Source organism: Polistes canadensis, unplaced genomic scaffold (assembly GCF_001313835.1).
Source record: "Polistes canadensis isolate GaletaPanama2010 unplaced genomic scaffold, ASM131383v1 scaffold_121, whole genome shotgun sequence".
Classification (NCBI taxonomy): domain Eukaryota; kingdom Metazoa; phylum Arthropoda; class Insecta; order Hymenoptera; family Vespidae; genus Polistes; species Polistes canadensis.
Window position 1 is genome coordinate 122,656 of NW_014569668.1, and position 15,709 is coordinate 138,364.

Below are 15,709 nucleotides of genomic sequence, written 5' to 3' on the forward strand. Positions count from 1 at the left end.
TTATAAAATTGTAAATATATATAATAAATATATATAAAATGTAATAAAAGCATAATAATTCAATAATTAGCGTAGTTTATAATATAGTTAGTTAAATGTCATACACTTATTTAATAAGCGTTTAAGAACTTATATATATTATTTGAAGTAATAAAGTGGATATAATTGTTGGATTAGAAGATCTTATAAATACACACCTTTTATGCAGATTGTAATGATATTTGTTAACGCATTGTTAACTTAGTGTTATATTCTAAATAAAATAATACATACCACATGCATCGCGAATATCATACCACACTGACTTAAACTTTTTGTAACACATCACGCTTATGCACTCACAATTAATTACCATTGCTATCTCCAGAAAGAGATAATAAAAGTTTTATATTTTCGTATTGAGTATAGCATTGAAAAATTTTTAAAAATTATCGTGTCAAAAAAAAATAAGGCTATTTAGAAATATCTCATTTATCGTTTTAATTATAATATTTGAAAAATATTTACAATAATAATTACCATTAGTACATACATACATAGTTATATGCTTCTTAGTATACTTTCAAATCATTGTTCAATATGTTCATAAAAGCAATTTAAACATCATGCACATTCCCGTGACTGAATGTTGAAGACGAAATCGAACTCCACAGTTCGTTCATATCACTTACTGCTTTATGCCCCATACTATCTAAACATCTTTTGGCTTCAACCACAGCATTTTGTAAATGTCCAATTGTCTGTGCTTGAAGTTCATTCTGTACAGGATACAAGAGATGCATGTAATATTAACTTTATAAATACATTATTATTTTCATAAATATAAATAATTCATAGACGTATGCATTAGTACAATTGATAGAGTACAAACCTGTTTCGATAATTCTTTTTTTTCCTTCTCAGATTGAGCTATAATAAAGTCCTGCATATTAATCTGAAAACAAAAGAAAAAAAAACCAATAAAATTGGTACTACATAATGTAGTATAAAGAAATTTATTTTTTACATACCTTCATTAATAACTCTTGGAAATAAAAATATATTACTTTGTGCTTCGTTCAATATTCATAATCACATTTTAAAAGCAAGACAGAATACCGCGAGTTAAAAAGTTTATGACAATTAATTTCAATTGACGAAGTGTATAACGAAAAATTTGGAGAAAAGATTTGCGTTGTAGATGTTATCTAGTGTTAGTGTATTTAAATATTTATGCATATCCAATATAATTTAATTAGTGTATGAAATTATTTCTTAAAATTATTTTTTTCTAACAAAATTTTTAATCTTAACTATAACTTATAAAATAACAAAAGCGTGTAACGTTTATAATGTTTTTGAGTTTTTTCATAATTATAAAAATGCAATTTTTTTATAAGACTTACCTTTTCCTGTTGTTTTTTATAGAGACTCTTAAGTTCATTTTGTGTTACTGCTATAGAATCATTTTGGATCATAACTACTTGGTTCATATTTTCTAACTGAAACAAAATGTATGCACATACATATTCACATATATTTACAGTATAATTTGAAACATATTGTTATTTATAACAATCGATTTTAATATATTACTATATTATATCAATTTTATACTTACAAGTTTATCTTTGGAACACAATGTATTTCTAAGATTTTCGATGTCTCCATAACATTTTTTTAATTGTCCTTCATATTTTCTTAATTTATCTATGATTGTCATTACCGAAGTTACTGTGGTACAAGGTTGAGCAGATCCTTCACGCACCTACAAATTATTTCTTTTAAATATTTGTTTGTATTTTTACAATATATTTTTTAAAATATAAATGTAATAATACGGTTCAATATTTTAGACGTGGTGCTAATAATACGAAATAATGGAAACATTCATTTGATTTAAACATACCAGCAGTTTAAGTTCGCATTCAACATCTTGAAGACCATTCTTTGTAGATTGTACTGCTTCTTGTAATATATTAACAAGCTGGGTTGTATTCTGGAAAAATTAAAAAGTTGTAGTTACAGACAATTAAGTATCTTATTTCTGTTATAAATTGATAATTGTTAAAAGTTATTACCTCTTGCCTAAATTGGTATCCACAACACATAGATAATTCTTCTGGACTACATTCTATATGCTTTTTTTATTAAATAAAAAACAATATATACTCATTATTTGTATATATATTATTTATATATGAGTAAGTCATTTAATAAGTAATGCTACTTCATTTTTTATGGGAAGTGCAAGATAAAATTCGTTTACAGACCCTTACTATACACACTTTCAACAAGATTCATAAATTTTTCCATTATAAGTCATCACAAAATGAATTTTGCCTTGCATTTACTATATTCCTATAAAAAATTCTCAAAAATAATATTCGTTTAAATAATTTTGTATATAAGAGGAAATCAAGTTCCATGCAATCTAAAAGTTTTCTTTTACGTCATATTGGCTGCTTTGAATACATTTTTTTTCAAACCATACTATTATCAAAACTGACTGTGATATTCCAACATGCAATTTCAAGAAGAACAAATAAGATGTTAATATATGCTTCTTACAAAAGGTTCCAAAAGTTTTCTTGACTTTTGAAGCTCTGTTTCACTGTTATCTAAACTTTGTCTTAATTTTGATTCTACTTCCTTTTGTATTTTGACCTGAAAGTATATAAAATATCAAATTTTTATTACATTACTGTTTTTTAAGTAATTTTTTTTTATAATATATGTTATTATATTAAGAAAAAGAAACTAAATTTATTACTTACTATATTTTCTAATTCTAAAATTTTTTTTTTGTACTCTATACTATCAACAGAATGGGAGCGTCTATAATTTTCTGCTTCCATTCTTACAGAAGATAATTCTTTCTCCATTGACTCAAGACTATTTTTCAGAATGTGATTGGCTTCTTGTTTACATTTAGTCTGAATATATAACAAATAATAAATGTAAAAATCAGTAATAAAATATGCTAATATAACACAGTATAACATTCAGCATTAAAAATAATTAAGAAAATGTTAAATTCATCACCTCATGATTTAAAATGCGAAGCTGTTCCTCCAAGTCTATTATGCGACATTTCCATTGATTTATGTTATCATCAGATTTTGCTTGACATGCCTTCTGTAAATTAAAAAATCAGAATTTCATTGCACATGCATTTTATTTTTAACACGATAAAAAAACGTAAAAATATATACATATATTTTCATACCCGTAACATTTTTTGCTTGTAATCATCATATTCCGTTCTTAATTTATGTATATCTTCCTTTGCTTTTAATAATTCATTAATTGGCTAGAATTTACATTATAGATATTAATTGCGAGAAAAAGTGTCCTTTTACAAAAGTTAAACTGAAAGTAATAATTAATTAATTGATACTAAAATGTATAAATTATGTACTACCTGACTTTGACTTTGTAAATCCGCTGAATGATCCATAAAATCTTCCTAAAAGAATGTTGTAGTATTTTATTATTGTAATACTTCATTATTATTGTTACTATTGCATAAAAACAATGTATTTGAAACCTGTTCTATCGTATTCCAGAAAGTTTCCAAAGTATCTTGCATCTTTGTATGTGCATTATCAATTTCTGCTTCAAGTCTTCCTAATTTTTTTTCTTTTTCACAAAGAATTGTTTCATCCATTTCATTATGTATTAACTAAAATAATTTGATTGAAGAACAAATATTGCAATAAATATATAAATGATTACAAAAATAATAATTCTTACAATTGCACTCATACGTTTCTGCAAATCTTGGAAGGAACACGCTGTACAGCAAAGTTGTTCTTTTAATTCTATTGAATTTGATGTAAGAAAACAATTCTAGAAAAATATGTATGTATAAAACATAAATATAGAGCATTGAATATTTAATTCATTTTGATTCAGCAACAATTTTTATTTACTAAATTGAAATAATGTTTACCTGATTTTGGAGTGCTTGAACATGATTATATACAAGTTCGACTTTATCAAGCATAAAGTTTAATAAATCATTGCATGTGTACATTTCTATGCATTCAGGTAGATTTTTATCCTAACAAATCAACGTGAAAAATGAAAAAGAATATTAATAAAAGTATAATGTTAAAAAATAGAGAACAATTTATTATATATATTAAAAATATTGTACCCTTGATTCTTTAATTTTTTCTTGTATATTATTTACATAATTAATTAATTCAGATTGGGCACGAATAAATTCATTTTGTACATTTTTTAGTTTTCCTTGCTCGATTGCAATTCGTTCAATATGTCTTGGTCTTTCTATTTCCTATACAATAAATCAAAAAGTATGGTTATAAAGAACATATATTATCTTTTAATGTAATATAATGTATAGACAATTTGATCTTACTTGTAATTCCAATGTATTAATAGTTTTTAATACTGTTTCTCGCAATTTTAATAATTGTTCTTGAGTCTCTCTGATCATTTTTTTTAATTCAGTGTACTAAGAATATTACAAATGAAATAAATTATTATATTTTGCAATACTTTTACAATTTATAGGTGAAACTAATAAGGAGAATCATTAACTGGTTCTCCTCAATTGCGATAAAAATTGATGTATATAATAGTACTACTCTTTATTTAGTCATTTACTTTTTTTTTTATCACATATGTGATCGGCAATATTTCTCATCTGTCAAAATGTTCTTACAAGTCGGTACATATCGTACACAGAAAATTTAAATTATTTTGAGAGTTAGGATGAGATTTTGTATCATGATTATCTAAAGTGTAATACTAATATGTACATCAATTTCTATCATGATTGAGGAAGACCAATTGGAGGGTACGTCTCTACTAACAATTTTATACAATTAATATAAGGATATACTTTTTGATGCTGAGCAGTGAATGAAGAAAGAATGGTACTAATTTCTTCACGAATATCTTCTGTTGCCGCTTGAGCTTCAACAGTACATACACGATATTCCTCCATTAATTTAAATTGTTGAGTAGTAATTGGATTTTGCTATGAAAAAAAATTAACAAAAAATAATAATAAATAATATAAGAAAAACAATAAAATAAATGTATAATACAAAAGATATCAAAGTTGAATAAAAACAATATATATAGTTTAATAATTATAGATAAAATTATAAAATACTTACAATAGTATCCTTTGACATTTCTGTGATACAATTATTCGTTCTACTTTGTATCTATAAAAATAAAATAATCAATGTATATTCACTATATATTTAACATTTAAAACATTATAGATATTTAATATTTGTACCTCATTTTGTTTATTTGTCTGAAATACAAAAATATAATGTAATTATATAAGTTTTCTTTGCTAGCATGCAATTGACTGTGCATACTATATTAAACCTTTGCATTCGAGAGGTTACTCTCGGTTAACAATACATGAATGGAAAACAACAATCTTAATACGTCATCGTAGTACGTCATACGGAAAATCTCGAGTTGCCGATTCGGCCAAGCGAAAAAGGCCTCAAATGCAAAGAGTTAAAATTTATATTGTATACAAAGCTATACGTACAGCATATTCTATAAACTCAATTGCTTTTTTTTTTTCTTTACATATTATGAAAATATTTTCAATATTCTTTATTAATTTCTCTGTTGTATCATGCATCCATGTATCCACACTTTTATCTGTATCATGCTTCTGGAATAAAAAGTATTGAAAATTCTCATTAAAAAATAATTAAAATTTGTTATTTAAAGTTATTAAAATATAATACATACAAGCTCTTCATTTTGCAATGCATCCTGCACGTATTTTAATTGGACATCAATATTTGCTATAGAATGTTGTATGGTTTCTTCAGTTTGTGACTGTAAAAAATATACTTCCTATGATCCAAATTGTTATTTATTTTCAATGGAACTTACAATGGAATTAATTTACAAAATTAAAAGTCAATAAACATTTTTCCTTGAAAAAGAATCAATGCATTATTGTGTTTATTATATTTATTCAATTGTAAATCGTTACAAAAGCACTGCATTACTTAGTATTATATAGTTAAGCATTTATGATATTAATTAATTTTGCTTTTATAATTAATGGATTCCTTATAAAACACACGAACTCTTCTCTTTATCACTCTACAATATTAGAAATACTGAAAAATGTTTATTAATTATAAGTGTAAGATAATAATATTTCATAATCAGATATAGACATGAACATTTATTTACTTGTTTAGTTTTAATTCAAGATTTATAATTTAAATATTATTGTAATATTTATATATAAATGCTTTTATGCATGTTATTTTAAAAAAATAATCTAACTTTACACTTTATATAATAATGAAAGTTTAAATGCATTAACTTACTTTATCATCTTTCGAAGTTTTTAAAATATTTAGAATTTTTTTAATATTCTGTATCTTTTTATAAGCAGTCGTAAAATTGTTCTCACACACACATGTCTGTAAATATATATTATCTCATTAAATTATAATATTATACTGATAAATAATTGAACATATTGAATTAATAAAAGCAATTTTATGGATCATTAAATTGATGTATACTTAGAAATATTGGGTTGGCAACTAAGTAATTGCCGATTTCATTTATAGACGTCTCTCACTCCCATTTTTATGATATTCTTAAATGTTATGATCTTCTTCTTCTTATATATGTTAGCTCTCATCCTTACCTAGCTTTAGAAGTTCATTGCGTAGATATTTTCTTAAAGATTTTTTTTACCTCAATATTAATATGGAGTGCAAAAACGAACATTTTTGCCATATTTTGCTTTATTATTTCCGTAAAGAAAAGAACGCTGGTGTATATGGTGATGTATATGGTGATGAAGCCCTTAAAGAAAGGCAATGCCGAAATTAGTTTGAAAAATTCCGTTCTGGAGATTTTTCTCTTAAAGATGACCAACGTTCAGGTCGAACAGTTGAGCTTAATGAGGATGGAATTAAAACCATTATCGAAGCGGATCGTCATGTAACTACACAAGAGATTGCAGGAAAGTTAAATGTTTTACATACAGCTATTGAGAAGCATTTCAAACCTGTCGGGCTTGTTAAGAAGCTAGATATTTTGGTTCCGCACGATTTGAAAAGGGTTCATCTGACAAAGCGCATCAATGCTTGCGATTTATTGCTTAAACGCAATGAATTCGATCCGTTTTTAAAACGAATCATCACTGGAGATGGAAAGTGGATTGTGTACAACAATGTCAATCGAAAACGATCGTGGTGCATGCCTAAAGAGTCATCGCAAACCACTTCAAAGGCAAATATCCAACAAAAGAAGATTTTGCTGTCAATTTGGTGGGATTAAAAAAATCCGGTGTATTTTGAGCTGCTTTCAAGGAACCAAACCATTAATTCGAAGGTCTACTGTCGGAAACTGGACAAATTGAATGCAGCGGTCAAGGAAAAGCGACTAGAATTGGTCAATCGTAAAGGTGTCATTTTCCATCAGGACAATGCTAGGCCGCACACGTCTTTGGCCACTCGGAAAAAATTGATGGATATTGGTTGGGAATTGATGCTACACCCATCATATAGCATTGATTTCGCGCTATCGGATTACCACTTATTTCGATTCCTGGATAACTCCTTTCGTGATAAAACTTTCAATGATGATGACGCTGTAAAATCTTACTTAAATCAATTTTTGGCCGAAAAGGATCAGAATATCTACGAGCGTGGAATTTTCAAGTTGTCAGATAGATGGCAAAGGTTATCGAACAATATGGAAAATACATCATAGATTAAAGTTCATTCCAAGTAAAAAAAAAACTCTTTCATTTCATTGAACAAATCGGCAATTATTTAGTTGCCAACCCAATATTTTGATTAGTTATAAACTTACCTCAACATTTGTCTGATTTAAGCGTAATATGATTTTCTTTAACTCTGACTTCAAATCATCAAGTTGTTCTTCTTCTCTTTGTAATAACAAGTTTGTTTTGGAAAAGCAAGATATAAACATTTGCTAAAAATAAAGTTCTGCATGTTTTATGAATATTATTAATAATACAAACATATAAAAAGTATGTATATAAATTTTATAAAATTTAATTAGACAAAATAATATAGTATATACCTGATATGAATTAGTTGGATTACTCAAAAGATCTTTATCCTATAAAAACATTATTATTGTATGATATAAAGATAAAAATCTTATTTTCAATGCAACATACTGTTACTCACCAATAGATAAGTATCAGCATCGATTTGATCTTTCAGTGGAGAGAAAATATTCTGAAATCATATAGATTGAAATGATTTCTTTTGTTTCGTCAAAAAATACTTTGTATGCATAGATAAATATATAATGGATACATATATATAGAATGAGCGATAAAATTATATCATAAATAATAAGGCAACCATGCTGAAAATTGTATATACAGTGAGTCAAAGTCATAACTGCTCTAACTGTAAATTTTAAATAATTGATTTTTTCTTATAACGCAAAACTTCTAAATTCATATACACAGACACCTATTTTAGGATTATTAAACATTTAAATTGATATACATTTTATTGTACAGATACAGATGCTTCATGTATACTTATTTCTACCACAACATATATTATTACTTCTCACTGTATACATTATTTCAATATATAATCTATTTTTTCTATTCTCAGATAAATAAAATAAAATTATTATTTCATCATTTGCTCAACATGAATACCATTAGTTACTTGTTAAAAATGCTCATGATTTAGGCATTACGTAAATTATTGGTTTTTCAATTGTGTTGTATGATAGTATCTTTACAAGCTGGTGATAAATTTCTAGTGGATTTCGTAATATTTTTGTCAATATTTCGCCGTTTGTTATTTTTATCAATTTTCGCTTTGTAAATGTTTTGCTTAGAAAAATTATCTAGATTAGTTGTTATAGTATTCTGTGACTGTGAGTTAATAATGGGTATATTCTCAGTAGTTTCTTTGTGGTGTACTAAAGTATCGAAATTATTCAATTGAAAAGATGCATGATCTTTGCATTTGACAACCTTATATAAGTGACATGGTATCATAAATTCATTGCATAAAATATTTGAGAATTTTATATTACCATTAACATTGAATTGTTGAGGGTAATTCGATACACAAGAACACGCAAACTAAAACAAAGGATTGTAAGATAAAATGCCCAAAATAAAATATAGACTGGAAGTGTACCTTCAATTTTATGAATTCCTTTCTCATTTTTTTAATAATATCATCTTTAAAATCGACAGCATAATTATATTGTTCTTTTAATTTTGCAATTTCTTGGTTCAACGATGTTATTAACTTATCTTTTTTTGTTATTTCTATGAATAATGCTTCATGTGTCTCCATAAATTCCTAGCAATAGCATACATAAATGATATAATGATAAAATTCAAAAGAGCACATGGAAAAGTAAATATAACAAACCTTTTTCAGACAATTTATTTGGCATTTTATTTCCTCAATCTCTTTATCTTTTCTTTTCAACTGAGAGTGCAAATGCGTCATATTTGTTATATTTGACTCAGTATCTTGTAAATGCTTTTGAAGTTTTTTAACTTCTAGACCATTATCAACATATTTACTTTCCACTATGTCATCGATTAAGATTGTCTGAACAGTAATAAAAGTTATAAAACTATTTTTTTTTTATCAAAAATATGTAGAAATAATACAAATGTACTAAAAGTATTAAGTTTTATAGCATTAGTTAATTTTTATATATCTAATCCTTTTAATATACAATGTGTGTGTGTGTGTGTGTGTGGCGTTGATAAACAACAGTCTCAGATAATGATGGTTTTGATTAACAACGATAATCCTTATCATCGTTAAACAAAGTACCACTATATTGTGTTTTAATATATTATATTTTAATTTCTATTTCAACATGATTGCCTATAAAATTATTAACAAACTATAACTACAAAATAAATTTATATGGACTATATATGTAAATTCCTTCAAATATGTAAAAATAATATTTTATACATGATGTATATGAAAAGAAATGCCTATATTATTGCTGTCTCAATAATTACCCCAATTAATCTTTCTATATCATGGGTTAAAAAGAAACTTACATTATCGGAATTTGTAGGAACTGATGATGATCCAACAATATGATTTGCTTGCTGAGATTTTGATATTACCTCATTAATAAGATACTGGGAATCAGAAACGTATGTTGTTACAGTTTCTTCCTTCGGTAATTTCTTATAAATCTCAGCATTTTCTTCAAATTTAATTTGATACCTGCAAGATATAATCAATATATATAATGCATTTATTTATATGATTTTAACTTACAATTAGTTAAAAAGGAAATTAAAACTTTTCATTTAATTCATTAATTATATATACTTACATATCAATATTTGTATCATCAGTTTCTTGTTCTGCAGCTTGCTATTTAAAAAATATAATTTACTCAATTTCCATTTGTTTCTATTTCGAACAAAAATGTATATAGTTACATAATAAACATTCTTTTCTATATCGAAACTAAATAAGGCTTTAATGTTTGCATTAAAAATAATCTATTTTAACTATGAATTAATACCAATTACTAGATACAAGAATGCTTATTATACAATAATTTATGATTACTGATTATTTAATTATTACTGATGAATAAATAAGAGTCGTTGTAAAAAATTATGCTTTAATTTAAATATACCTTTGAATTTATAGTGTCATCTGCATTTAGTTGGGCGCATACACAGCTGTAATAAACAATTAAAATAATAAGAAAAAAGCCTATAATAGTAAGTCATTGTTCCTTATTTATACTTACTCAAGAGGAGTAGGAATATCACTAGGATTAATATAACAGAATTTTATACCATCAAGACTCCAACAATTATTTTTTTGAGCTCTTTTAAGCAATTCTAATAATCCTTTGATATCAATCCATAGAAATTCAATACTTTGATGAAGGTACTTTTCATCATCTTCTAGTTCTTTGATGCGATTTGAGAGTACATTTAATCTCTGAAATAATATTAATATTTTTATATTTTACAAGATAATATATAAATGTATAGTAAATTACCTCCTCTGATTGATTTGATAACAAAATTTTATCCGAAACAACTTTAGACGACTGTTTCAATTTTTCTTCTAATATTTTGACTCTGTCACTAGCAGTTTGTTCCAGATCTTGTACAGTATTAACTAACATAATATTCTGTTCTCCTAAGTCCTTAATCCATTCTGTCATAATTTTCATTTTCATCTAAAATTATTTATTTTCTTATTACTTTCCATAAAATTAAGAGTATTATTTTGTTCATCTATATTTTAAATTATACTAAGAGTTTAATTTCAATTTAGTATGGAAATAAAAATTGGAATAATGAACGATATAAACAATTTTATACTGAAAAAAAAATAAAAGCATAAATTAAATAATAATTAAACTCACCGATAGACGATCGAATTCATTAGCTGATTCCGAATCGACCTTTTCAATACGAGCTTCATACAATTTACGGAATTCATTGAGAATCTGTAAGCTTTCTGTTTCGCCGCAAGTTTCTCCAGTATTTTTATCAATTGCTTTGCAAATTTGCTCATGAATTGGCAAGACAGAGAGGTTCGTAGAATCTTGAACAATGGTACTGACCGTATACATGGCACAATTGGCAAATTGTACATTAAATAGAATTATTAACACCTCAATATACTTAGAGTTAAGATCTTCTTATACCCAGAGGTGGGAGATAATGGTAATAATTCTGATGCTGTGAATAACAACAAATTAAATCGCCATTTTTTATATATGGCGCGAACAAACAACGGATGCCAAGGAAAACTTTTAAGTGTAGGTAATTGCAGGTAATAAGTAGTATATATATATAATACGCTGTAAGAATATATTTTTTTTTTAAATCGCTTTTAAATGTTATTGACCTCTTACGGGGGAAATTGTATCAAACAATCTTGATGGTAGTTAAAGCAGAAATCTTTGATACAAAAATAATATATTGTAATAGATCACATATTGAATTTAAAAGAAAACATTTATACGTTATGTTTTTATATTACAAATAGCGTTATTTTTGGTAATAATAAAAATGAATAAATTAATTATTTTAAATAATAAAATAATTTTGCTGATTCCTATGGTAAAGTAGAGAATATATCAACGACCGATAAAACCAATTTATAATTTCATTTCATTAACATCAGATAGCGCAAATGTGTTACTTTTTTATAATTAATTGTGAGTACATAACGTAATGAACCATTTAATTTCTAAAGAGAATATGATTGAAATGTTGTTTAGAAGCATTGTTAATTGTTTATCGAAGAGTTTTTAATATATATAACAATTACTATAAGATCATGAATTAAATAAATCTTGTTTGTGTTTTACATAAAACAAGAGAAACTAAAAAAGCAATAAAAAAAGAGGTTATGTTTAGCCCTTAGTGTGAAATTTTTTATCTCGATTAACCTGATAATAGTATAAGTAAACTTCCTTTTCTACTTGATGATTCAATATTTTTAGAAAAACATTTGTCTAATAAAAAATTATCTCCATATAATATTAATCACATGTATATATATATATATATATATATTGATAGATATTTGACGAAATTCGTTACGTAAAGGAATATATAATATAATGGATATATTGAAAGAGAAGTTTTGAAAATCTTAAGGAATAATAAAAAATTTGTTAATTTATTTTTATTAAAGAAATGAGTTTCGCGTGTAATTGTTGTTTAAAAAAGAATAACGCGCGCGAGAGAGAAAGAGAGAGAAAGAGAGAGGGAGAGAGAGGAGAGAGTAACGTGGTTGGAAGTTGGTCGCGATTGAATTTCAGTCGAAGCGCGCCAGGCAAAGCGAACGTGGGTCTCTCGAGTGGGTTAGCATTATTTTTTGTTCATCTTTTATTCCATCTCTTACTGCGATTGCGCACGAGGAGAGCGCGAGTTTGCTGCTGCGCGCGCATGTTCTCTCGATTCTTATATATATATTATATATATACATAATACACTTTAGAGCGGTTAATCGTGAACAAACAGCGTGCAGTATTTATTTCGTATCTTCTTCGATGATTTTTTTGAACGACGACGAAAAATAAATATAAGTAAAATTAGTGGGGCGGGGAGGGAGGGGTTGTTGTGTGAGGTGTAATGTGTTTTGCTCGTTACTCGAGATGGATGGATGCGTCGAGAGAAACGAACGAGGATTCGTGTCTTCTTCTTCTACAAAGAATTCAATAGGATGATGATGATCTTTTAGGAGCATTTTTGATGAGAAGATAAGAGATACCAATTTAAACGAGAATGGAATTTGGCAGTTACAAAGGGACCGGATCACGCGTAAGAATGCGTAGACGTGCAGAATTGGGAAGACGTTTAACGAGAAGACTCTCATTGGTTGCAAAAATGCCGGCTGCCATTCTTAACAGGACAAATCCTCCCGAACTTAGATCAATCGAGATCACTGCGATCGCGCCGGATAAAACACAACTCACGGTAAGTTTTTATATCTCTTATTTATAATTCTCTCGAGATGTATTTTATTCGCTAGTGAACACTAAGAAAAAAGGGGTCACGTGACTTTGCTATTCTTTCGCATTGTTTTTTTTTTTATTTATAACGAAAAAAACATCTCTAGTTTATCGATTGAGGAATAAATAAATCTAATTATGATCGTCAAATATATCCTCGCAATTGCATGTGAAATCAATTTGTTTACAGTACTTTCGTTATTCGTAAACATCTTTCTTATCGTACGTGTATATAATCATGTATTATATTCAATTTTATGAAACATTATAATAAATATGCACGAATATCGATTTATATACTTGTTCTTTATATAAAGTAAAAATTTATAAACGAAACTCTGGTTTTGTAATATCAGCTGGTATGGATTTGTCGCAATGACCGTCCGCCATCTTTACGTAGAAATTTTAGCGATCTATAATTTCTATTTTAATTAGAATTATTTATTTCGGACGTATAGGCTTATATATATATCTCTCTCTCTCGTAGCGTATTATTTTTATTTAGATAAATAATATAATTATGATTATTGGAGAAAAATCTGGGTAACGGGTATAAAAATTATATACGAAACATAAGTATTTGTATATAATTGAAGTAAATTACGTGATTCCTTGAAAATAAAATAGTTGAAAATAGCAGTTAATGTTATGTTAAAGTTACGTTTATAGAAAACTAGAGACAACAGGACATACGTATCGATTGAGTTTTACAGACCGGTTTCTCGGTGATATTGAAGTCATGCAGAGAGCTTTCACCGATGTTCTTACGTCATCTTTGAAGAAAGGTGACGACTCGTACCGGAGTTTAGTCGTCGCAAATATTATTCTTAAACAATCGGAAATGTGTAAAGCTTGGAATATAATTAGTCGCTGTATTATGTAAAAATCTTGTTTAAACTCATTTGATAAGATAGTACTCTTATAATGCGTATATTATCTCAATGAGATATCACATTATTTAAAATTATTAGCCAATTAAGAAATTAGGGAAATAACCCGATCATTATAATACATGAATATCTTGTTTTTTGTAATCGTGTTGGCAATATTTAATGGCACTTAAACTTGCATTAACGTGCATCATTGATTATACACAATGTATAATGTATAGCTTAAGGAATATCATTGTATCGGTGTTGCATTTTACATTTGTATTATATTGTATAGTGTAGATTCAACGGTACGGTTGACAGATTTAAACGAAGGAGAGAAACAGTGTTGCGGACAGTTACGTATAAAGTTCAAGAAAAGTTCTAAAGGTCGAAAGTGGAATGATGTTATATATGTATTTATATATATATATGTATGTATGTTTGCGTGTAAAAATGTCTAGACAATTATAGTTGAGATCCAGTTATAGTACCTTCGTTATTTGCTTATGCAATAGCGACTACAGTACTAAACATAAGGTTTCGTCGATCCCTCACAATTCAAATGTCATAGAATAAATGTTCGAAATAACCGTGATTATTTTTTGGTAAGATCACTGATTAGGCTCGCGATCCTTGACATCGTTGTTGCACTTAAAATGCTATACGAATATTATATAATATATGTAGAAGAATATTGTTTCTCAAACTTATTTCCGTGCAACTACATATATTTAATTGCATTGGTACTACGGCCCAAATATTTATAACATAACATTTTGAAGAACCTGGTCGATTAGAATCACTGCATATAATATATTTTAAAGATATAACTGTTATCGTTTCACAATATTCTTACAAACAAACAAAAACATTATAGGAAAATTTGGTCGAAATCTCTTACAAATAACTCACTAGCTTTGGTGTGTGTGTGTGAGCCAGCAACTATGGTTTTACGATCTACGAGTTGAGAAATAGCGATTTAGAATATCTATTGCGTTTGCCAATAAGTAATGTCGGAACGTTACGTATTTTTAAATAAACAACACTTAAGATAATTTTAATTAAATACATTGACTAAATACCAAACTGTTGACACAAATTATTTATTCACACAATTCGATATATATAAAATTAGAAAGGTATCATAAAAATAGAATAAACGTATAACTCTTATTTTCAATAATTGTATACTTTTAATTATAGTCAAAATATGCGTACATATCTCGATGCAATCTCGATGAAATCTCGTGTTCTACCTTCTTAGGAGTGACCTTTCTTAGCTCTCTTCCTCGAAATGCTGTTCGATAATAATACTTCGATGCTAATTCTCT

At 26.9% G+C, this 15,709-nt stretch overlaps 2 protein-coding genes across 5 annotated transcripts in view; one reads left to right on the forward strand and one right to left on the reverse strand.

Moving 5' to 3' along the window:
- Positions 1–460: 460 nt before the first annotated feature.
- LOC106788006 (centromere-associated protein E-like) lies at positions 461–11,821 on the reverse strand. Of its 3 annotated transcripts, none has more exons than XM_014750874.1 (31): positions 11,404–11,821; positions 11,032–11,214; positions 10,774–10,970; positions 10,657–10,702; positions 10,345–10,385; positions 10,061–10,232; positions 8,181–8,231; positions 8,071–8,109; positions 7,837–7,959; positions 6,333–6,428; positions 5,737–5,826; positions 5,528–5,656; positions 5,261–5,278; positions 5,133–5,183; positions 4,853–4,990; positions 4,367–4,462; positions 4,142–4,282; positions 3,935–4,045; positions 3,736–3,831; positions 3,530–3,664; positions 3,404–3,448; positions 3,209–3,292; positions 3,025–3,117; positions 2,757–2,915; positions 2,551–2,646; positions 2,061–2,120; positions 1,889–1,978; positions 1,601–1,747; positions 1,386–1,481; positions 872–934; positions 461–758 (listed from the first exon to the last, which is right to left on the reverse strand). In XM_014750874.1, exons 1-31 carry the CDS (start codon positions 11,611–11,613, stop codon positions 597–599), a joined length of 3,258 nt encoding a protein of 1,085 aa, XP_014606360.1. In that variant the 5' UTR covers positions 11,614–11,821; the 3' UTR covers positions 461–596. The 3 variants fall into 3 exon arrangements, with proteins under 3 accessions (XP_014606360.1, XP_014606361.1, XP_014606362.1); XM_014750875.1 differs by having other exon boundaries at positions 468–758; positions 872–909; XM_014750876.1 differs by lacking the exons at positions 461–758; positions 872–934; positions 1,386–1,481; ... (1 more) ...; positions 1,889–1,978; positions 2,061–2,120 and adding an exon at positions 2,133–2,340.
- Positions 11,822–12,826: 1,005 nt separating this feature from the next.
- Positions 12,827–15,709, forward strand: part of LOC106787971 — a 40,106-nt gene continuing 37,223 nt past the window's right edge. For both annotated transcript variants that reach the window (XM_014750785.1, XM_014750786.1), the window contains exon 1: positions 12,827–13,471. In XM_014750785.1, the coding sequence (XP_014606271.1) occupies positions 13,280–13,471 (192 nt within the window). In that variant the 5' untranslated portion in view covers positions 12,827–13,279. The remainder of the gene's footprint in view (positions 13,472–15,709) is intronic.

Bases quoted from the DNA above. Each gene is read 5' to 3' on its own strand.
- LOC106788006 (XM_014750874.1), bottom strand. From the start codon at position 11,613: ATGTATACGGTCAGTACCATTGTTCAAGATTCTACGAACCTCTCTGTC. The intron at 11,215-11,403 runs GTGAGTTTAATT...AAATAATTTTAG, and splicing joins ATGAATTCGATCGTCTATCG to ATGAAAATGAAAATTATGAC. The intron at 3,118-3,208 runs GTATGAAAATAT...TTTAATTTACAG, and splicing joins ACAAGCAAAAAATGTTACGG to AAGGCATGTCAAGCAAAATC.